General features: G+C 47.2%; 1 protein-coding gene across 2 annotated transcripts in view; it reads left to right on the top strand.

The window, feature by feature from the left end:
- Positions 1-23,507, top strand: part of LOC138525693 (sodium/potassium-transporting ATPase subunit alpha-1-like) — a 245,607-nt gene that overhangs the window by 195,642 nt on the left and 26,458 nt on the right. For both annotated transcript variants that reach the window (XM_069635782.1, XM_069635783.1), the window contains 3 exons: positions 5,069-5,219; positions 17,929-18,097; positions 18,619-18,773. In XM_069635782.1, coding sequence (XP_069491883.1) covers positions 5,069-5,219; positions 17,929-18,097; positions 18,619-18,773 — 475 coding nt within the window. The remainder of the gene's footprint in view (positions 1-5,068; positions 5,220-17,928; positions 18,098-18,618; positions 18,774-23,507) is intronic.

Genomic DNA, 23,507 nt, shown 5'->3' with positions numbered 1-23,507 from the left:
TTGAAGGATAGCATGCCCGCGCCCAGATGAAACTTGAAGGTTAGCATGTGCCACACTCAGAACTGTGAACACCAGCCTGCGCCGCTCCTAGATAATATTGTGAACGCCAACAAGTGCCACACTTAGACAATACTGTGAAGGTTAGCATGCTAAAGGTCAGGTAACCCACTAACCAATATAACCTCAAACTCTGCATACCTATCTCACCCAAAAACTCACACAACCATCTCTCGCACCACAAGCCGCACACACTTCACAACACTGCAACAACACATAAGCCGGATCAACAGCACACGCGGACTGACACCGATCCAATACCTGCACCAAAGCTCAGCACCCGGTGTATACCGAGCTGAAGCTGCCAACAGAACACCACTCCTCTCACTATCCTACTCCCTCTTCACCTTACTAACCCATCCCACCTTATCGTTTACAGATCCGCCAGAGCGCCTGGGGACCAATTCCGTTGGTGACGGTGCGCGTTACAAATACCTTTAACATTTAATGTCACTGGAGAAGGCGGCCTGAAGCATCCACAATCCCCAGGAAGAGCGCGCTCTATCTGCAGGTTGCAGAACTGTCCTTAACAGGTCTTGGGCACGCCGACTACAGCTATTGGCAAGTGTAGTCTCCATACAGCTATTGGCAAGTGTAGTCTCCACAGTCCCTAGTGGTGCTTTCCACGAACGCCACTAACAACGCCAATACGCTTCCAATCGCTAAAAAGTGGGATCAGCCTAATCACAGGCAATACATAATTAATAAGGTGCAGTTTAGCATCATGAACAGTATAATAATAATTTGACATTTATATAGCGCTATGAACCCTGAGGTATCTAGCGCTACGAACCCTGAGGTATCTGAGCGCTGCTTATTATTACCCACGGTGTGTGGTGCTCATTTATCGACCTCAGAAGGATGAAAGGCTGAGTTTGGGGTGTGGTGCTCATTTATCGACCTCAGAAGGATGAAAGGCTGAGTTTGGCCCTGCTGGGATTCGAACCTGCGTCGATATCAAAGCGAGCGCTCTACTCGCTGTGCCACTTGACCGGCCATGTATGGTGGTGCCAGTCCCCATTTATAGAGTCCATTGTGATTTCGGTGGCAATTCCCTCGTCTTGGCCGTTTTTTGGTGGCAAGCTGGCAGATTTACCTGCAGTATTTTGCTAGAGGTTTCTCCTCTTCCTCACCCCCAAATGTGTAGTACGGCGGTGCAGTAGTGCGGTGGTAACTGAGTTACCACTGCATTACTGTTTTCCCCCGCTGTTATCAGTAATATTGAAACAACCCGATGCAAGTAATTTCAGGTGGTAAACACCTTGGCAGCAGCTTTTTCCAACACTGTAAATAACAGCCCTCTTCTGTATGCGCCGGCCCCCCACCCCCTCGATATTGAACTGGAGCCTGAAGGCCCCACGAGTGATGCTGGCGGATGTGGGCATCGGATCTATGTCTCACGGAGAGCAGAAGGGGACTTTCCGCAGATATGTTTAACTCCATGAATGGAGTCCATTTTGCAGTGTAATGCAACTGGGTCTTGTATAGCGCTACATCTGCCATTTTGGCAGCTTCTTGGAGCTTTGTGTGAAATGGGGGGTGTGGCATAATTTGGACGAAGACACTATGCAACTGCACCATGAGAAAGACAGAAACCAGGATTAAAATGTCCTACAATGCTCGTGTTGCCCAAAATGACAGCACCAAGGCCCAATTCCTGCAATATTATCAGCGGGGTCTCAAACAGAATCTGCAAGAATGCATTAATCAGATCCTCAAGAGGAGGAACTGGGCTGCCAAGTTGCACTGTGCATTAAGGCCGCGTGGCCATCAAGCATGGGAGGGAAGGGATGAGACCACAGTCTCCAGATCCGGAATCGAGGGAGTCCCCCAAACACTGATGATATAAATATCTCCCATTCAGATGCACTGGGGGTAGACTCTGCAACAGGCGCAGGGGCGCATTCTCTTTACTTGCGTTCATTTGAATAATGCGCAGCTCAACCTATTCTCAAACCTGGCCTGCGCATTTCAGGGCAGCAGTGCAGCAGCACCAAGGATGGGCTGCAACGCCCCCCTTAGGTATATCAGCATCCCCGTGTGTGCTAAGGCTCGACACTGTGAAATGTGCAATAAACGAACACACATGTCTATTCTTGCAGGAAGCCTGGGGCAGAAGCAGGTCACAGCACAGCACAGCACTGTTCTTCCACATTGGAAGGAAGGAATGCCAGGGACCGGGATGGCCCTGTCATGCAATGCACACCTACCTGCTTGCGCCTGTTCCGAACAGGCACAGGAGAATGTCTTCCTTTTCTGTGCATTTTAAAGTGCATCTCATGTGTGAACGCGGAGGGGCCCATTTTAGAGAGCCCCGTAATTTGGCGGTGGAGACCCGTTACGTGTATTATTATTATTGCACGGCAGAGCAGGGCTGGCCAATGGGCCGGCTCTTGCCGGGTCGAGATCCGGCACCAGATGTCTGGCCGGATCTCGGGACCCGACCGGCCTCGGGCCTGACCAGGCCATACCGAGCCCCCAGCTTCACCTGAAGCTAATCACTGGCCCATGACTATCACTGGGGTGTGGGCATCACGCTTGAAAGCAGGTGTTTTCCAAATGTGGCATTTCACACTTCCATAGAAAAACAAAAGTAATTTCCGAACTGAAAAGTGCTGCTTGCATTCACGCTAGTTTTCTTTGAAATGTTTTTTTTTTTGTCAGACTACCACACATACACTGTAATTTGTGTGCCCCTTTGTGTTTTATCACAGGTTATATTTATAAAGATGTTAAATGCTTGTCAAACGGATTAATCACAAATAAATGCTTCTGTTGTGCTGACAGCAGTTTTTAGGAAATTAAACTGTGATTTCATGGGTGCCAACTTTAGATTTTCACTACAGGGGCAGAAATAGCCCCAATTATAAGGGATTGTAGAAAGTTATACGATTAACAATCAGTTTTGAATATAAAACATCTCAGCAACGGTCTCTCAACCTGCTGAGCTACCCTGGTAGCCTTCTAGTGTAGAGCGTGTCCATGGATTCCTTAATGTACTAAAAATCACTGCATTATACGAACAGTATTTTGGGTGCACCACTGCCATGGAAGTGATTGAAAGTGGAATTGATGTACAGTGTGGAGTTTGGAAAGAAGCAGCATGAAAGAAAAAGCACCATTTTAAAACTATTATTTTGAACATTTACTTTGAGTGGAGTCCAACTGCCAGCTATGCCTCCTCGAAACTCTGCCCCCTCGGAACTCCATCCATACACCCAAACTCCACCCCTACCGCAGCCCTTTTGGTATCCCCCTTTACATTTTTGTCCATTTCTGCCATAGACTGAGCCCATGCATATTTAGAAGGATCTGTGGCCACCAGCCTGATTTATCCATGACAGTGTTTGAAACGTTGCCTTGCATTGTATCTTAACATACTAATCAATGTTAACAAGTGTCACACCTGGAAGGAATTGTAGACGCTGGCCTGCGCCGTGTCTAGATAGGACTGTAAATGTTAGCATATGCCACACCTAGATGGAACTTGAAAGTTAGCATGTGCCATACTTAGAATAGAGAACATTAGCCAGCCTCATATCTAGATAGTTACTGTGAAGTTTAGCGAGTGCCCCACTTAGACGGAATTAGGTAGATCAGCAAGTACTACAATTAAACAGAACTGTGAATGTTAGCATGTCAAATGTCATATAACCCACTAACAAATATAAACTCAAACGCTCTGCATACTTATCTCACTCAAAAAAACTCACACAACCATCTCTCGCACAACAAGCCGCACGCACTTCACCACACTGCAACAACACATAAGCCGCACCAACAGCACACGCGGACTGACACCGATCCAATACTCGCGCCAAAGCTCAGCACCCGGTGTCTACCGAGTTGAAGCTGCCAACAGTACACCACTCCTCTCACTATCCTACTCCCTCTTCACCTTACTAACCCATCCCACCTTCTCGTTCACAGATCCACCAGAGCGTCTGGGGACCAACTCCTTTGGTGACGGTGTGCTATATAAGTACCTTTAACATAACATTTCCACCACTGCGGCATAGTGCATAAGTGCAGGGCAAAAGGTGGCATACAAGCATGTATGCTCCTACACGCAAATGAAGTAAACGCCACCTGCCATGTACGCGTGGCAGGCGGCAGCGTGTCCAATGGATTGCTATGGGGGCCTCCTCCTTTTTGCTTGCGCATAAAGCCAGCGGATCCCAGAGGGATCCACAGCATTTGCGCCGACATGAAAATGCATGCCGCCGCAAATGCAGAGAGGAAGGGAGGTGTGGCGGAACTGCAAGTTGCGTGCCGCCCCTCTTCTCTCCCATAGAAATGGACGAAAATGAGCTGTGACGTGAATGCATGATGAGGCCATATGCAAGGATTTTAAGCCATTCATTTAATTTACGGCTCAGTAGAAAATGAGTTCCCGGACTGTGCTTTAAAATGTGCAGACACACCCTCTGATTTGAAATGCCCAATGAGACTGTGGGGCAATCTATTCTTGCTGCAAGCGATGGATATCGCTGGGATAACACTTTGGATTTTGATATTACTGTAGCCAGGGCTCTATACCGCAGAGAAAGGCAAGAAGCAAAGGTCCTGGGCCCAGTCAAATATCCTCCAAGTTTATTCTTAAATGTTGGACCTCTGACAATAAAATGCATGTGTATGTATATTAAAAAAAAATATATAGGCCACAGTTAACATGATGAATTTTCTTCAGGGCATTCTGACCTATATATTGCTTATGTAGAGCAGATTTAGCCTTGCTTTGGGCAACTGTTTACCTAAACAGGGTGTCAACCTTCTAAGTTCTTTATTCACAGCTTGCTGTTCCTTTTCTGGGGTGTGCTGTAGCACAAGTCACCTGCAATAATTAGATGTCACTTTTGTTGCCTTTCTCCTTCTAGCCGCTGGCTTCTTTTTTTGCAATGTGTTTGCCATACTTGCTCTCCTGCCCCATTGGTGATTGTAGGTCATTGAATAGCATCAGGTACGGGCCCCCAGTGCTGCCATCCTCACCTTTCACCCCCTCCCCCTGCAGAGACGCAAAGGCCTGCGTGATCCATGGCACAGACCTGAAGGACATGAGTGCCGAGAACATCGACGACATCCTGCAGAACCACACCGAGATCGTGTTCGCCAGGACCTCGCCCCAGCAGAAGCTGATCATTGTGGAAGGATGCCAGCGACAGGTACATGGGGGCCCTAGGGGGGGCAAGGTAATGATGGTCTGTGTGCACAGAAGCAGAAGAGTACAAGCCGAGCCACAATGAAATCTCTCAAGAGGGGAAAAAAAAACTTCAGATGAAGATAGGGTCGGTGAGTCAGAAGGCCAAATAGGGGCTCCTAATGCCAGCCCACAGTGCCCGGGTGAAGACAACGCAGGCCACAGGCTATATCTGCATTCCATTCCAGACTTGCAGATATGTAAGGGTGTTTGCTTACTGCCGTTGTCATGCATGTGCATTTTCAAGACACTCCCTAGAAAGCTTGCCAGATAAGCACATCCCAACAGCCAAGTGGATCCTGAGTAGTGCTCATGGGCCGCTGCCCTTTCCAGGAAACTCTGGCTCAAGACTTGACTGCTCGCTAGCACTACTGGGAAGGAAGCCGTTTAGTGGATCTTGGGAGCCGGTCAAGTGGCACAGCGAGTAGAGCGCTCGCTTTGACACCCGTGCAGAGCCTGTTAACGCAGGTTCGAATCCCGGCGGGGCCAAACTCAGCCTTTCATCCTTCCGAGGTCGATAAATGAGCACCACACACCGTGGGTAATAATAAGCAGCGCTCGGATACCTGAGGGTTTGTAGCGCTATATAAAAGCCTAATTATTATTATTATTAATTAATTATTATTAATTAATTATTAATTATTATCTCCTGGTGTATTGTCATTTGCAAATAGGAACCTCTTTTTGAGATGCTAGCTTAGACGTATCTTTCAGTACCAAAGCCTGCTTGCAGTCCACGCGAGAGTTGCAAAGGGCAGCACCCATTTGAGAGATAGTCAAAGATACAGGTTGGGAAACGAGAGGTCAGGAAGGTTAAAGGGCACACTTTACTGACTTTGATTTCGTGATTGTTAAAATCCCCCTTCTGAAATCTGTGATACCATGCAAATTCCTGATATGTCCTGCAGGCAGAATGTACAGTTATTGTGCACTTGGGAAAAGCTCTCCGTGCACACCAAATACACTTGGGAAAAGCTCTCCGTGCACACCAAATACACTTGGGAAAAGCTCTCCGTGCACACCAAATACACTTGAGAAAAGCTCTCCATGCACACCAAATACACTTGAGAAAAGCTCTCCGTGCACACCAAATACACTTGAGAAAAGCTCTCCGTGCACACCAAATACACTTGAGAAAAGCTCTCCATGCACTCCAAATACACTTGAGAAAAGCTCTCAGTGCACACCAAATACACTTGAGAAAAGCTCTCCGTGCACACCAAATACACTTGAGAAAAGCTCTCCGTGCACACCAAATACACTTGAGAAAAGCTCTCCGTGCACACCAAATACACTTGGGAAAAGCTCTCCATGCACACCAAATACACTTGGGAAAAGCTCTCCATGCACACTTGGGAAAAGCTCTCTATGCACACTTGGGCAAAGCTCTCCATGCACACCAAACGTCTACTACGAAAGTATGAAATGCAAGAAAATAGTTTCCACATATTTATTTGGAAACACAGTAAGATGACACACTGCAACAGATATTTTAAATGTTCATATGAAAATGACGAGATATGTTTTCATGTGAATATTTTGCGGTCAGTGCAATACTTTGAATGTAGGTATGTGTGATGATATATAAAGCTATTTTGCTCTTCTTTGCTGGTAAATGACACAAACGTTGCTGATTTTGATACCTTTTATTGGACTGACTGAAAAATCAATGCTAAAATGGAACAAAACGTTAGCTTATGAAGCCCCACAGACCTTTTCATCAGATGCTGCAGAGTGAAATGACCTGTAAAGGAAATCCACGGGCGCAGAACATTCTCAAAATGAATAAAAGGAACATTTCATTGGCTGGAGGAGCAGAATGAATGGAATGTGGGCCTGGAATTGCTTTCTCAACCAAAAGGCCATGAACACTCCTGGAAGTAGGCATCACAAGGTGCTGAAAACAGTACACATTCGGAAAGTTGCATTTAACAGAAAAAAGGACAACAAAAAGATTATTTTCCCATGTAACCACTAAATTAGGTGCGAGCAGTCTTAAGGTGAGCCTTGCTAGTAACACAAAATTACTGATGTTGTTTAAAATTCAAGAAATGTGGATTAAAATGATGGTACTGTGGCATATACCCCAGAGAAGCTACGCAGAGTTAGCCCAACAATCCCAAAGATGGTTGGAGAGGATGCAGGGAACAGGGAGATCGGTCTCACATATTGGTGGCAATGTCCAGCGATAGTGCCTTTTTTGTCCACACTGCAGACATGGATAAAGGACATTTTTGGCACATTCGTTAGAAGGGAAATGGAAGAAGGTCTTTTGGGAATGTGGGATCAGGAAACTGAGACAATGGCAAGACCTCAATGAAAAGCAGCATATATGATTCTCAACATAGCCGCTCCCCTCATAGTGGCACAAAGATGGAAACGGAAGGATTCCCCGGCAGAACAAGACTGGATTTCAAAGGTTTGGGCCTTTATAACCCTGGAATGGGTAGCATATTCCATCCAGGGGGGACAGACAAAACCTCGGTCAGACTGGGGCCTTGTGCTCACTTTTCTAAATAATGATTATCGAGAAGCCATGTGTCCACAGAGGCTTACGTATTTTGGGGATTACATGAACTGAGTGACCAGACGAACGGAGTACAAATGGATATCACACTGGATCCGTGGAAACAGGATAGAGGGGTTGGGGGAGCTAGGGGATGTTGTTATATTGTTTGAGTATAAGACAAAAACATTAAAAACATTTTTATTCTTTAAAAAAGTGTCCTGCAGTTAGAATGGACCTGCCTTTCGCAGAAGCCTGCAACGTGCGGCACTCCAGATGTTTTGGACTTCATGATCCCTCTCACCGTTGACTGTAGTGGCATGGGGCTGATGGGAGTTGTAGCCCAAAACATTTTGAGAGGCAAAGGTTGCTGACCCCAGGATGTCAGGCAGTCTTGAATGAGATTCAGTGCTTTGGAGGTTTAGTAGGGATAATCCTGATATGGGCAGGCTGCAGTGCCACAGCAAGGCTTGAAATTGCTGACTGTGCCAATTGTCAGTACCCACATGAGGTAAACCCAGGAACGACACAGGATCACATTCACTTGTGAGCAGAACTAACTTTACTAGGGTTTCCCTTTCCCTTAAATAGCACCAGACCCAAGTGTTCATGCACACATGTGTCTTTCTAAAAGGCACAGAACCTTTAACCCGTGACACCACCCACCCACCAAAACTCTTAGATAGAACTCAACATTCTTCTATGAAATGATATGATAGGTTATTTATAACGCGCTTAATACCCAGAGGTTTTTCAGCATGGATCCGGGGATCGAACCTGTGTTGCTGCGTGTCGTCTTGCTTCCAAGGCGAGCACGTTGCCCCTGAGCTATCCTCCCGAGACAGATTGCTGTGGCCTCTTAATAGTTCTCTGGGGGCGACCACTACTACCGGTGGACAGCCCTCTTTCCAATCCATGTAACTGTCTCTGTAAACTGCCTCCAGGTGACGATGAAGATACCCCAGACTCATCCGAAGGTACGTCACTTGGCACCTCACATTCTGTTACTTCCTCAGCATCCTCTTCACACTTGATGAGTTGCTTAAAATGGGACACATTTCTTGTTATTTCTTGAACTTCTTTTCCTGCAGTTATCATGGATCCTTTTACGGCAATGACACTAAGTGGACGGGGTTTATACTGAGGTTCAATCTTCTTTCGTCCCTGTTGTTTCGCAAGAACTACATCTCCCAAAGCCAATCCTTTCGTCCTAGCCCCCCCTTCTCTGATCGTTTCCTTTTTTATTAAGTCTCTTCCTTTCAGCATTCCTCTCCTTTATTTCAAAGTCCCTCATCCCTCTACCAACTGGAAAAGCAATCAACCGAGTATTTACTTGATAAGCCATCATCATTTCAGCTGGAGTTTCCCAGTAGCTTCGTGAGGTGTATTTCTATAATCTCTCAGCATGCTACAAAGGACTTGATGATAAGAGAGGCCCTCAATGGATGCTCTCTGAAGGGTCTTCTTTATAGAGCATGTAACCGTTCAGCCATCCCATTCGCCTGATGCCATCTGGGCGTTATCATCTGATGTGGAAAACCCATATGTTTAGGAAAGTTACAAAATCCTGACCATTATACGGAGGGCCGTTATCTGACTCAATGATGCTTGGAATCCCCCATTCACTAAGCACCTCATAAAAAATGGCAGAAACCTGTGGATATGCAGTCGTTGTTACTCTCTTCACTATGGCAAATCGTGAAAATTCATCTATAAACACAAGTAGATAACTTCTTGTGTCCATTGGCCCATAAAAGTCAACAGCCACCCTACCCCATGGCTTTTCTGGGATTTCAGTAATTTGCAGTGGCAACGGGGGAACCGCTCTAGTCGAACATTGACAGGGTAGACACTGACGCACCATATCTTCAACCATTATGTCCAAATAGGGAAACCGCACGTCTCTGCAGCTGTTTCTTCGTATTTTCAGCTCCCCTATGATCTTCGTGCGCTGTCTGTATGCCCGACTTTCACAAAGTAGGTGGAATCACAAGTCGGCAGCCCCTGAGTAACATTGCATCATCCATTACAGCCAACTCCGTATGCACCTTCGCCAGCCGATCCATTTCTGACAAACTGACATCAGGATACGCCACCCTCTGCCCACAGTAGTCCCTCCACTGATTCCTGTTTATTAGCTGAAATGCCAGGGCCATAGACAGATCCTTCACTGACTCACGTGCCACCATGTCCAGAGGAAGAGCAGGGGGCAATGCATTAGCTGTAACGTAATTCATATACTCCAGATCACCTCTTCTCGTCACATGATCCCCTCTATGATGTCTTGAAATATAATCCACCAGAATTCTATCACCTCCCGGCTTTTGGACAATAGCATAGTCATACTCTTGCAGGCGAGTCCCTCACCTCTCAGTCCTAAGTGGCATTTTAGTACGAGTATTATGAAGGGCCTGATGGTCCATCACCAACGTAAAGGCTTTCCCGATGACAAAGTTATGAAAATGCTCACATGCCCATACCGCAGCAAGGCACTCTTTCTCGGCCTGAGAATATGCCATCTCTATATGAGACAGAGCCCTCCTAGCAGAGGCCACTATGTGTCGAGGGTACACATGAACAGATGTATCATCCTTGTTCTCCACCTGTGCCAAAATAGCCCCTATTCCAACAGGGCTGGCATCAGCAATGACTTCAGTATGCCAACTGGGGTTGAAATACGTCAACTTCTTCGCCTCTGCCAAAGCATGCTTTATTCCCTTGCATGCTTCCTGACACTCCTCCGTCCATTCAAACTTGGAATCCTTCTGCAAGAGCCGCCTCAATGGTTCCGTCTGCGAGGCGTACTGGGGGTGTATCGATCACAGTAGCCTGTCAAGCCCAAGAATGAACGCTCCTTCGCCACCTGCATGGGTGCTGCCAAGTCCACAATAGTCCTGACTTTATCAGGATCTGGAGCCATCCCAGCATCAGAAAAGACATGTCCAAAGAACCTCAATTTCCTCTTATTAATGTTTCACTTGGCCACATTAAGGGTTAAACCTGCCTTTTGCAAAGCCACACGGGTGTCCAGCAAGGCCTGATCATGCTCTTCCTTGGAGGATCCATACACCAAAATATCATCACTGTAATTTAAAGTCGATTTTATAGGGAAAATCACTTGACGAATGGCCTCCTAAAAAGCTTCAGCAGCCGAGGAAATACCAAAATTCAATCTCTGATATCGAAATAGGCCTTCATGGGTTGAAAAAGTCGTAATCACTCTAGAATATGGGTGCGACTCCAGCTGATGGTATCCTTAATTAAGATCAAGCTTCGAGAACACATTGGCACGATTACGTTGCACAATCATATCCTCAATGCTGGGCCCAGGATGTCGTTCTCGCTGAATAGCAGTATTTGCAACCCCCATGTCAATACAAAGCCTGATCTTACCACCTTCCTTCGGGACAACCACCAACAGAGAAATCCACAGCGTAGGGCCAGTGGCTCGCTGAATGATGTCATTACGTAGCAGCTGTTCCAATTCCTTAGATACAGATTCTCTTTGAGGATGTTGAGGAACAGGTCTGACTGACTCATCAATATGTAATTTGACGACCATCCCTTTGAGTTTACCCGGTCCTTCAAACAATTTTGGAAACAGAGCTTAAATGGATTCTTTTGACAGGGGCACAGTTTTTATCATACAGATAGAGATCTTGCTCTCATCAGGTCCATTCACCGACCGAACAATGTCACTGTTCTGATAATGAATATCAATAAGCCCCAATTGATTTGCCGTGCCATGGCTGAGGAGACATCTTCCTTTTATGGGACTACGGATAACATGAAAAATGGCCTCTGTTGATCGATCTTTTTACACCAATCTATACTGAAACTGGCCAACAGATTGCAACGGCTGAGCAGCGCCCCACTGAAAAATCCTCGCCATTGAGCTGAACAAGGTAGGCTCAGTAGACATCAGAAGGAATTCCTGCTCCTCCATGATATTCACATTCGCTCCCGTATCTCTCGGGAAACAATGAGTTGTATTCTCATGTCAATAGATACACTTTGAACCTCCTCTACTGCACGGGCATCGTGTATCAAATTTACATGCTCATTCGAATATTTGTGGTCCAACACAGGCTAATAGCCATGATATTCTTCATTAACCCCACAGCCAGGATACACATTCACTGATTCCTTGTACTCAGCCCCTTAATAAACATATCGGTTGGGTACGGTCCATCTTCTGATTTTATCCCCCAGACACTTCCACAACTGCCCTCACTTGGTTCCATGGGCCAAATGCATGTCCTGAATGTACCCTCCCTTGATCCTGGAGGGAAGGATATGGTCGACCTGATGGTTGATTTCTTTGTCTCCAGTTATCACCAGAAGCTGATCTTGACATTGAAGCAAATCTGCCGGCCCGACAGGAAGCCTGAAAGTGACCTTCCCGGCCACAATTAGAACATAGTTGGTTAAGGGCCAGCCATGTACCTGTATGCAGGAAAGCGAAACCACATCTATAGCACAGTCTCTGAACCTTGGACTGCCGATAAGCAGGTCGATTTGTAAACCGATAAGATCGCCCCCTCCACGAGCCTGAACTGCAGCCCTCATCTCATGGTCCTCTTTCCTTCTAGGGGTACCCTCCATGGATGCTGCCTGCATATCAACTCTCTCATAAATACCTGCCATCTCTATAACTTCACCAATAGGGATTGGTTTCCTTAACAGCTGTTTCCTAAAAGCAAAGGAAAGACACCCTTTGATGACACAAAGCCGGATGGTCTCATCATCTGAAAACCAGGAGAACTGACAAAGCACCAGCTTCTGACGCAGCCTCGTGATAAATTCACAGTCTCTTGCACCTGTTGGGGGCACTGATTGAACGTGTAGCGTTCATAATCCCAATTAGGTTGAATCGCAAGCTTCTTATTCAAAGCATCAATCAGTGTCGCAAAGGTATCCCTCTCACCCAACGTAATCGTCTTTATGCTATTCTTAATCTCTTTTCCAGCAAGGTTAATGAAATTGTCAAGTAAAGCCGGTGAACCATCCTCGTCCGCAGCATTGACAAAGCCTTGCAAATCCTCCACCCACTCCAGCCACTGAGGGCCCTTATCATACTGGGGGTCAATGTAAAGGGGAGTGACTTGCGAAGAAACGCCACTCTAGCCATGGAGATAACAGGCTCCTGCTGCACCCCGCTCCCTGCGGCACCTGGCTCATCCTCACTCACGTAGCCAGCAAGGATATTGGATGATAGTGGACGAAAGTGGGATATTGCACAGAGTCAATGTCAAATGGAGAGAAATAATGCCCAAGCATCAGCCCCAGGCCCTCCGTTGCACCAAACAGTCACTGTACCTCCCAGCACTTCTCCACATCAAAGCAGCAGCACACGGGCCAAGGACTCCATTTCTCCACATTCAAACAGAAGCGCCTGCCGGATTCCAGTCACTCTTCCGGATCCAGACAGCAGCAACTCACCTCCGGCACAGCCACCGGGCGCACTGCCCCAGCACACCAGCAGGGCGCAGACCAACCCTTCAGCAGCAGCCAACACTCGACTGCCGAAACACACCACCGCAGTGAAATGACGCCAGCCCAACATACCGGCCAGCACAGCAGGCAGGCAAACAGGACGCACGGGCCAGAACCTAGTCAAAAGATGGCAGTACCTACATGAGGTAAAACCCATGAACGACACAAGACCACATCCACATGTAAGCAGAACTAACTTTATTAGAGGTATGGAAGCATACAATCTTGGCTCCCCCCACACAGCTCCACAGGCAGGTTGGAGTCAGGGCAGAGCAGTGCAGTGCAGCATGAAGAGGCTCTATTGCTATGATAGAAGAATACACTCGTGGCTCCCTCCAAACAGCTCCACAGACAGGTTTGGGTCAGTGCATTACCGCAGTGCAGTGCAGCATGAACGAGTTCTACTGTTATTATAGAACATGCAATCCTGGCTCCACCCACACATCTCTACAGGCAGGTTGGAGTCAGTGCAGAGCAGTGCAGTGCAGCATGAAGGGGCTCTATTGTTATGATAGAAGTATGCAATCCTGGCTCCCTCCAAACAGCTCCACAGACAGATTTGGGTCTGTGGTAGCAGCAGAGCAGTGCCACTGGAAAGAGCTCGATTGTTGTTATCGAAGCATGTAATCCTGGCTCCACCCACACAGCTCCACAGGTGTGTGCAGGTCAGCGGCACAGTAATACAGTGCAGCATAACATAACGTTGGTATAGGAACATGCTCTTCTGGCACCACCCACACATCTCCACTGATAGGTTGGGGTTAGTGGCTGAAGCAGAGCAGTGCCACAGGTAGATGCTCTACTATTGTTATAGGAGCTTGCTCGCCTGGCACCACCCACACATCTCCACTGATAGGTTGGGGTTAGTGGCTGAAGCAGAGCAGTGCCACAGGTAGATGCTCTACTATTGTTATAGGAGCATGCCCTCCTGGCACCACCCATACAGCACCACAGATAGGTTTGGGTTAGTGGCTGAAGCAGAGCAGTGCCACAGGTAGATGCTCTACTATTGTTATAGGAGCATGCCCTCCTGGCACCACCGACACATCTCCACTGATAGGTTGGGGTTAGTGGCTGAAGCAGAGCAGTGCCACAGGTAGATGCTCTACTATTGTTATAGGAGCATGCCCTCCTGGCACCACCCACACATCTCCACTGATAGGTTGGGGTTAGTGGTGGCAGCAGAGCAGTGCCACAGGTAGATGCTCTACTATTGTTATAGGAGCATGCCCTCCTGGCACCACCCACACATCTCCACTGATAGGTTGGGGTTAGTGGTGGCAGCAGAGCAGTGCCACAGGTAGATGCTCTACTATTGTTATAGGAGCATGCCCTCCTGGCACCACCCACACATCTCCACTGATAGGTTGGGGTTAGTGGTGGCAGCAGAGCAGTGCCACAGGTAGATGCTCTACTATTGTTATAGGAGCATGCCCGCCTGGCACCACCCACACATCTCCACTGATAGGTTGGGGTTAGTGGTGGCAGCAGAGCTGTGCCACAGGTAGATGCTCTACTATTGTTATAGGAGCATGCCCTCCTGGCACCACCCACACATCTCCACTGATAGGTTGGGGTTAGTGGCGGCAGCAGAGCAGTGCCACAGGTAGATGCTCTACTATTGTTATAGGAGCATGCCCGCCTGGCACCACCCACACATCTCCACTGATAGGTTGGGGTTAGTGGCTGAAGCAGAGCAGTGCCACAGGGAGATGCTCTACTATTGTTATAGGAGCTTGCTCGCCTGGCACCACCCACACATCTCCACTGATAGGTTGGGGTTAGTGGCTGAAGCAGAGCAGTGCCACAGGTAGATGCTCTACTATTGTTATAGGAGCTTGCTCGCCTGGCACCACCCACACATCTCCACTGATAGGTTGGGGTTAGTGGCTGAAGCAGAGCAGTGCCACAGGTAGATGCTCTACTATTGTTATAGGAGCATGCCCTCCTGGCACCACCCATACAGCACCACAGATAGGTTTGGGTTAGTGGCTGAAGCAGAGCAGTGCCACAGGTAGATGCTCTACTATTGTTATAGGAGCATGCCCTCCTGGCACCACCCACACATCTCCACTGATAGGTTGGGGTTAGTGGCTGAAGCAGAGCAGTGCCACAGGTAGATGCTCTACTATTGTTATAGGAGCATGCCCTCCTGGCACCACCCACACATCTCCACTGATAGGTTGGGGTTAGTGGTGGCAGCAGAGCAGTGCCACAGGTAGATGCTCTACTATTGTTATAGGAGCATGCCCTCCTGGCACCACCCACACATCTCCACTGATAGGTTGGGGTTAGTGGTGGCAGCAGAGCAGTGCCACAGGTAGATGCTCTACTATTGTTATAGGAGCATGCCCGCCTGGCACCACCCACACATCTCCACTGATAGGTTGGGGTTAGTGGTGGCAGCAGAGCAGTGCCACAGGTAGATGCTCTACTATTGTTATAGGAGCATGCCCGCCTGGCACCACCCACACATCTCCACTGATAGGTTGGGGTTAGTGGTGGCAGCAGAGCAGTGCCACAGGTAGATGCTCTACTATTGTTATAGGAGCATGCCCTCCTGGCACCACCCACACATCTCCACTGATAGGTTGGGGTTAGTGGCGGCAGCAGAGCAGTGCCACAGGTAGATGCTCTACTATTGTTATAGGAGCATGCCCGCCTGGCACCACCCACACATCTCCACTGATAGGTTGGGGTTAGTGGCTGAAGCAGAGCAGTGCCACAGGGAGATGCTCTACTATTGTTATAGGAGCTTGCTCGCCTGGCACCACCCACACATCTCCACTGATAGGTTGGGGTTAGTGGCTGAAGCAGAGCAGTGCCACAGGTAGATGCTCTACTATTGTTATAGGAGCATGCCCGCCTGGCACCACCCACACATCTCCACTGATAGGTTGGGGTTAGTGGCTGAAGCAGAGCAGTGCCACAGGGAGATGCTCTACTATTGTTAAAGGAGCTTGCCCGCCTGGCACCACCCACACATCTCCACTGATAGGTTGGGGTTAGTGGTGGCAGCAGAGCAGTGCCACAGGAAGATTCTCTATTATAGAGGCATGCCCTCCTGGCACCACCCACACAGCTCCACAGATAGGTCTGTGTTAGTGGTAGCAGCAGAGCCCTTATATCAGCTAGGAAATGTCTGTTAGTGGTCCCTGTATCCAGGCCAGTCACCTGGGGTGGCAGACGGTTCTTCAATTTTGTACCACAAACTTGGAATTCGTTACCACCTGCCTTGCACAGAATCGACTCTTTACCCAATTTCAGAAACAAATTCAAAACGTATTTCTTCATATAAAAAATTATGTACATGACACTGTCATCATTTTCTTTCACTTACCCCCAGATGCAGATTCTGCTTGGATCTATGTTATATGCATGTTATAAGTGCACAAAATCAAATCATAATCCTGTTAGCAGGTCAAAGGTTTCATGGATCCCAGCTAGCAGGTCAAAGGTTTCATGGATCCCAGCTAGCAGGTCAAAGGTTTCATGGATCCCTGCTAGCAGGTCAAAGGTTTCATGGATCCCTGCTAGCAGGTCAAAGTTTTCATGGATCCCTGCTAGCAGGTCAAAGGTTTCATGGATCCCTGCTAGCAGGTCAAAGGTTTCATGGATCCCAGTTAGCAGGTCAAAGGTTTCATGGATCCCTGCTATCAGGTCAAAGGTTTCATGGATCCCAGCTAGCAGGTCAACGGTTTCATGGATCCCAGCTAGCAGGTCAACGGTTTCATGGATCCCTGCTAGCATGCTAGCAGGTCAAAGGTTTCATGAATCCCTGCTAGCAGCTCAAAGGTTTCATGGATCCCTGCTAGCAGGTCAAAGGTTTTGTGAATCCCAGCTAGCAGGTCAAATGTTTTGTGAATCCCAGCTAGCAGGTTACAGGTTTCATGAATCCCAGCTAGCATTTGAAAGGTTTCATGAATCCCTGCTAGCAGGTCAAAGGTTTTGTGAATATCAGCTAGCAGGTCAAAGGTTTCGTGAATCCCAGCTAGCAGGTCAAAGGTTTTGTGAATCCCAGCGAGCAGGTCAAAAGTGTAATGAATCCCAGCTAGCAGGTCAAAGGTTTCATATTTATAATTTCACAGGAAATGCGGGATTTTGAAAAGGTCCTGTACACTCCCATTCTTAGCCGTTCCAGTTGGTGCATAAGAGTTGGGTCTTCAGGGGGCTTTCACACTTACATTGGCCATGCTGGGTCGCTTGACGATTCATGAACCATCTTAGAATGATAATCCATCTTTACAGGCTGCTGCCAGGTGTGTGATCCTGTTCACACCACTGCAGAAATAAACATCCTTGGAGGCCATCGTCGGTGTCCATTATTTTGCTCTCACTCATGTGTCCATTGGCTAAAATCTTTATGAGCCTTTCCAGTTTTGTTGTGTTTTTGTCTCTTGTACCTTATGTACCTTTAAAGCGTTTTTGGGAGGATGAAAAAACTCATTAAGAATCAGTGATACATTTTTCTGACATGAAAATAGTACACATCCCAGCATGGGGTGTCCTAGAAATGTGGTTTTACAATATATCATAATGGTTATGGGACATAGGCAAATAGCCCAGGACGCTCTGTTCTGAAAGGAAGGCAAGCATTATTTGACAATGTAAAGGGGAGCTTTGCCTCTTCTACCCTGCTTTAACTCTCTCCTCCCATGTTCTTGTGTGGCAGGGTGCTATTGTGGCTGTCACCGGGGATGGAGTGAACGACTCTCCGGCCTTGAAGAAGGCAGATATTGGTATCGCTATGGGCATCGCCGGATCAGACGTCTCCAAGCAAGCCGCTGACATGATCCTGCTGGACGACAACTTTGCCTCCATTGTGACTGGCGTAGAAGAAGGTGAGTGGCGGGCAGGGCGGGAAAAGGGCTGCACATACAGCAGATACCACACACTCATGCCCAGGTCACCGCAGGGTGCTGCAGCCATGGGCCAGAACATTCCTTGACCTCTGTTTTTCCTCTACTGGGTATTTTGAGAATAAAACGTTGTATAGAATTGTCAAACTCTAAAGGGGCTTTCCGCCCTATTTAAGTTGGGTTCATTTGAAACGTGGGCGTGAAAGTGTTACCAGCATGCAAGCAGATCATGTTATGAGTGAAACCTGTTGGGACCTCTCTGACAGAGCAGGTACCTTCAGATTGTTGGAAGTGGTGATCGCGTACCTGCCAAGAGTGTATGAATTAAGGCCCTTCTCCTGATGCTGAGTTCAGCCTATACTTCTGCTCTTCCATCTCATCATGTTTGTGTTTGCGATGATGCTTGCATGTTTATACACATTTATACCTGTGCACATGTGTGTGTTGGAGGAAGATGCAGGATAAGTTACACCTATGAAATGTTCCTTATTTGTCCCATCCAGGCCGCCTGATCTTTGATAACTTGAAGAAGTCCATCGCCTACACCCTGACCAGTAACATTCCAGAGATCACGCCCTTCCTGATCTTCATCATCGCAAACATTCCCCTGCCACTGGGCGTCGTCACCATCCTCTGCATTGATCTTGGCACAGACATGGTGAGAGCCTAGTGGGCAATTACCCACCAAGTTGTTATTAACATTGAATTTGGGACTGGGATTGGGATTTGGGTATGCACTCTAAATACCTCAACAAATACATACATTCGCTCACATGTCCCTGGTTGCCTACAACAGGAAAGAGCAAACATATGCTGTTCCTTTCACTTTGCCCAGACAAACCAAACGGTTTGCACGTGGCATGCTCCTTAAATGTAGCTTCCCGGTAGATGACATTTCAAAGTGGAGGTATTACCTGCTCCCTGGAAAATCACTCTCAGAAATCTTGAAAGTATTCCATTTTAAGTCCAGGTTCGACGTTGCTTCTCAGAAGACGATTCTAGGAATCCAACGTGTGCCATTTGGCCTGCGGTTTTGTACAGCAGAGTTCAGTAAGCGTGTTTCAGTTGCCATTCTGGTAGTGACACAGTAGATCCCCTGCTTCCATCCTAATTGTAGGCCAGCTTTAGCATGTTGTGTTTACCAACATTGCCTCTAAGCCCTTCAGTTTTAGCTGCAGCTGCCTTCATTGGCAGGTCTCCAGGATGTTGACAAAGGCAAGAGAAGGGGTCTCGTTGTCTGGGGCTGTCTATGAATGTGCCCGTCTCCAGTGTGGGAACCTGTTTAGAATCATATGATCAGAATATCTGCTGTAGGTTGGAGAGAATTCTGAAACCCATGTTCTGTTATAAATCCTTGGAGCCAATGGTCGAACGGCAGATGACTTCCCCTAGTGCCATCACAGCTGTAGCTCTCCTGGCTGCCATCTTAGTTACCTTTTCCCACCATCACAAAACTAAATCAAGAAGCTTTTTTTTGGGAGACCTACTGACCTATTTTGACACTTAGAATCTCACAAAATCTTGTGCCTTTTTATAATTTCCTATTGTTCTGTTCAATATCTATCTTGTCATAGAACCACAAAAAATATGCTTAATTGTATAGATCACAATTGCACTTTTCTTGGAGGCATTGTTTTTCAGTTTCCGTCTCGGTTATTTATGTCTTTTTATATTTCCTGAATCATGGGGAGAGTATTTTTTCATGTGGGACATAAACATGAAAGCCGTCAAAATGGATATGATTAATGTTTTCACAGTTTTGTCAGATCATGACAAAAATGTGCCATTTGCAGAAGATTTTCCGTTTTAGATACAAAATGGCAGGTTCTGATGGATACGATGAATGTGTCCATTGTCCTATCAGGCCATGTAGAAAATGAGTCTGGGGCTCAAGATGTACCATTTGAGATACAAAATGGCAGCTCCTGATGGATACGATGAATGTGTCCATTGTCCTATCAGGCCATGTAGAAAATGAGTCTGGGGCTCAAGATGTACCATTTGAGATACACAATGGCAGCTTCTGATGGATACGATGTATGTGACCACTGTCCCGTCAGGCCATGTAGAAAATGAGTCTGGGGCTCAAGATGTACCATTTGAGATACACAATGGCAGCTTCTGATGGATACGATGAATGTGACCACTGTCCCGTCAGGACATGTAGAAAATGAGTCTGGGGCTCAAGATGTACCATTTGAGATACACAATCGCAGCTTCTGATGGATACGATGAATGTGACCACTGTCCCGTCAGGCCATGTAGAAAATGAGTCTGGGGCTCAAGATGTACCATTTGAGATACACAAAGGCAGCTTCTGATGGATACGATGAATGTGACCACTGTCCCGTCAGGACATGTAGAAAATGAGTCTGGGGCTCAAGATGTGCCATTTGAGATACACAATGGCAGCTTCTGATGGATACGATGAATGTGACCACTGTCCCATCAGGACATGTAGAAAATGAGTCTGGGGCACAATATGTACCATTCGAGATACAAAATAGCAGCTTCTAGTTAATTTGGTGAATGTGCCTCCTGCCACTGCCTTACTATGAAGCAAAGAAGCATATACACTGCTGAGCTCCCAACACTATCAGATTCATTTCTACTCATTCCCTAGCTAAGAAGACAAGGAGAACATGGCGCCTTCACTCACAACTCCAAGATGAGGAACTGGAGGCAGGGCAAGCTCTGCTTAGGGGCATCTCTTACCACCATGAATTCAGTAATTGCTCCGAAGTAAAGTCGCCAGCTATTCTTCAGTTATGAGGTCTTGTAGGACCTAAAGTCTTCAGCCCTGAGAGAGCAGGAGCATGAAAGCATTGTCTGCTCTAGCTTTGATTCCCTGAAAAGCCTTTCATGTTACGTAGAACATGTATCGTTGAGCACCTCCCCCAACCCATGAGCAAACACTCACCTCAGTATTATTCCTGAGAGCAAGTATGGAAATGTGTAAGCCCAGACTGCTAATAAGGTGGATGGAATATGAGAAAATCATCATTTGAAAAATATTTCTTTGGGCTAGATCTGCATCTGCAATAGACATTGGGATTTCATTTCCTGGACCGTAACGGTGGCAGCAGGATTCAGTATATTCTACTCCAATCCCTGGATCCAGTGAGTTGCCCCTTAGAAAATCTAGGACATCCCCACACCTTCATCTATCAGGGGCATCATATATTCATTCGCGGATCTGACTACAGTAGTCTTTCTTCTATCAAGTCACCGCTCAGTATTTCTCAACCAGGAGAAAAGAACTTTAAAGGTTCCATTTTGGATCTATTCTTTGTCCTAGGGCACCATTTGCCGGGCTCTAAGACTGTGTCCTAAGCAAGCCAGAATCCCACAACCCTGCTTTGCTTCTTTCACCTCTTATCCCCCCCCCCCCCCCTACACAGGATAAAAAGAGAATCTAGAACATAGGCTCCCACAGAAATCTCCAGTGCAGACAAAGGCAAGTAGTTTTTAGGATCCCTTCTATGCTAGATCAACCGGACGTTTACCCTCTCCTCCCTCCATGTCAGCTGAGCCTGACTAGACGTGAGAATGTCACATATGCAAAAATATCTTTGCTACATTTAGTCATGGTAGAGAAGGAGAGCAACTTTCAATTCTCAACACAGTGACCATCTTTACCATCAAGAGGGCGGTGCTTGTCAGCAATCCACACAGAGTCTCTACCCCAGGATGTTCTCCCTCGCCATCTAAATCTAGGCTAAGCTCAGCTGTCTGCTGCTTTCCGGGGTGCACATTAATGGGTATTCCTGCTTCAAGGACAGAAAAGGCCGCAATCCTGCTACAGGTAGAAAGAGGAACCAATTCTAGAAAAAAAGAGGATTTACCTCAGTGCTGAAGATCTCCACGATTGTTATGTTCACTTCCCTGTTAGAAATAGGAACAAACGTTCCTGAATTTATGGCAGCAGAATAATCCCAAAGTTCTCCATTCCGACCTGAGTTATCTCCACGTGCCAGTATATACATTGTGGTGGTTGCATCTCCCCTACTTCCAAGATGGTGTTCACATCTTTCTGTAACTGCCTAATTGATTAATTCCTGGTCTGCGACTTGCAGCTCTCCAGATGTTTTGGACTACAACTCCCATGATACTTCAACTTTAGCTATACTCGTGCTAGCTGGTGGCATTTGCAGTCCAAAACATCTGGAGTGCCAACGGTTGCAGACCCGTCATAGATGATTCTTGGGTTCCTACTCGTCGAAGCAGCGTAAAGTACTCTTGAGCTCCTTGGCTGGTGCAGATTATTCTGGCAATCTTGAAAATCATCTTTCATTGAGGCAGACGGTTTCCATTTGCAGGAGCAGCGTTTAGTTCAGCAAGGGGGGATCTGCAGAGGCAGCAACTCAGTTTCTGGGGTCAAGGACATTTCAGCCAGTATAAGAATTAGCATTTGGTGGAAAATTGCCAGGTGCCGATCCAGTGAGCAACTGGAAGGAGACATTCAGGGCTCCTAGTCCCTCCCCTAAAATTAGCATTCTTCTTAAAATTTGAAATCTTTGAGCACAGAGGTGGTTGAACAAAACTGTGATTATGTGTTCACAGATACCAAGAAAACAAAGTGGTGACAATCCAGGAAGTTCACGTTTTTAGACAAAGGCATGCATTCAGTCCTGAATGCATGCCTTTCCCTAACCTGTCAATGGTACGTATGTAGGGCCGTCTCCTGTAATGCCACATCACCCCCAGACACCACTCCTAGCTCCTGATCCTCAGGACTCATTCCCTAACCTGTCAAGAATAAGTATGTAGGGCTGTGTCCTGTAGTGCCACATCACCCCCAGACACCGCTCCATGCTCATGATTCTCAGGACTTATTCCCTAACCTGTCAAGGGTAAGTATGTAGGGCCTTCTCCTGTAGTGCCACATCACCTCAAGACACTGCTCCATGCTCATGATCCTCAGGATGCATTCCCTAACCTGTCAAGAGTAAGTATGCAGGACTATCTCCTGTAGTGCCACATCACCTCCAGACACTGCTCCATGCTCATGATTCTCAGGACTTATTCCCTAACCTGTCAAGAGTAAGTATGTAGGGCCTTCTCCTGTAGTGCCACATCACCCCCAGACACCGCTCCATGCTCATGATCCTCAGGACTTATTCCCTAACCTGTCAAGAGTAAGTATGTAGGGCTGTCTCCTGTAATGCCACATCACCTCCAGACACCACTCCTAGCTCATGATCCTCAGGACTTATTCCCTAACCTGTCAAGAGTAAGTATGCAGGGCTGTCTCCTGTAGTGCCACATCACCTCCAGACACCACTCCTAGCTCATGATCCTCAGGACTTATTCCCTAACATGTCAAGGGTAAGTATGTAGGGTCTCTCCTGTAGTGCCACATCACCTCCAGACACTGCTCCATGCTCATGAT

Source organism: Ambystoma mexicanum, chromosome 7p (assembly GCF_040938575.1).
Source record: "Ambystoma mexicanum isolate Mex_15411 chromosome 7p, UKY_AmexF1_1, whole genome shotgun sequence".
Classification (NCBI taxonomy): domain Eukaryota; kingdom Metazoa; phylum Chordata; class Amphibia; order Caudata; family Ambystomatidae; genus Ambystoma; species Ambystoma mexicanum.
Note: the sequence above shows the minus strand (reverse complement) of the source record. Positions and strands in the feature narration are given on the sequence as shown.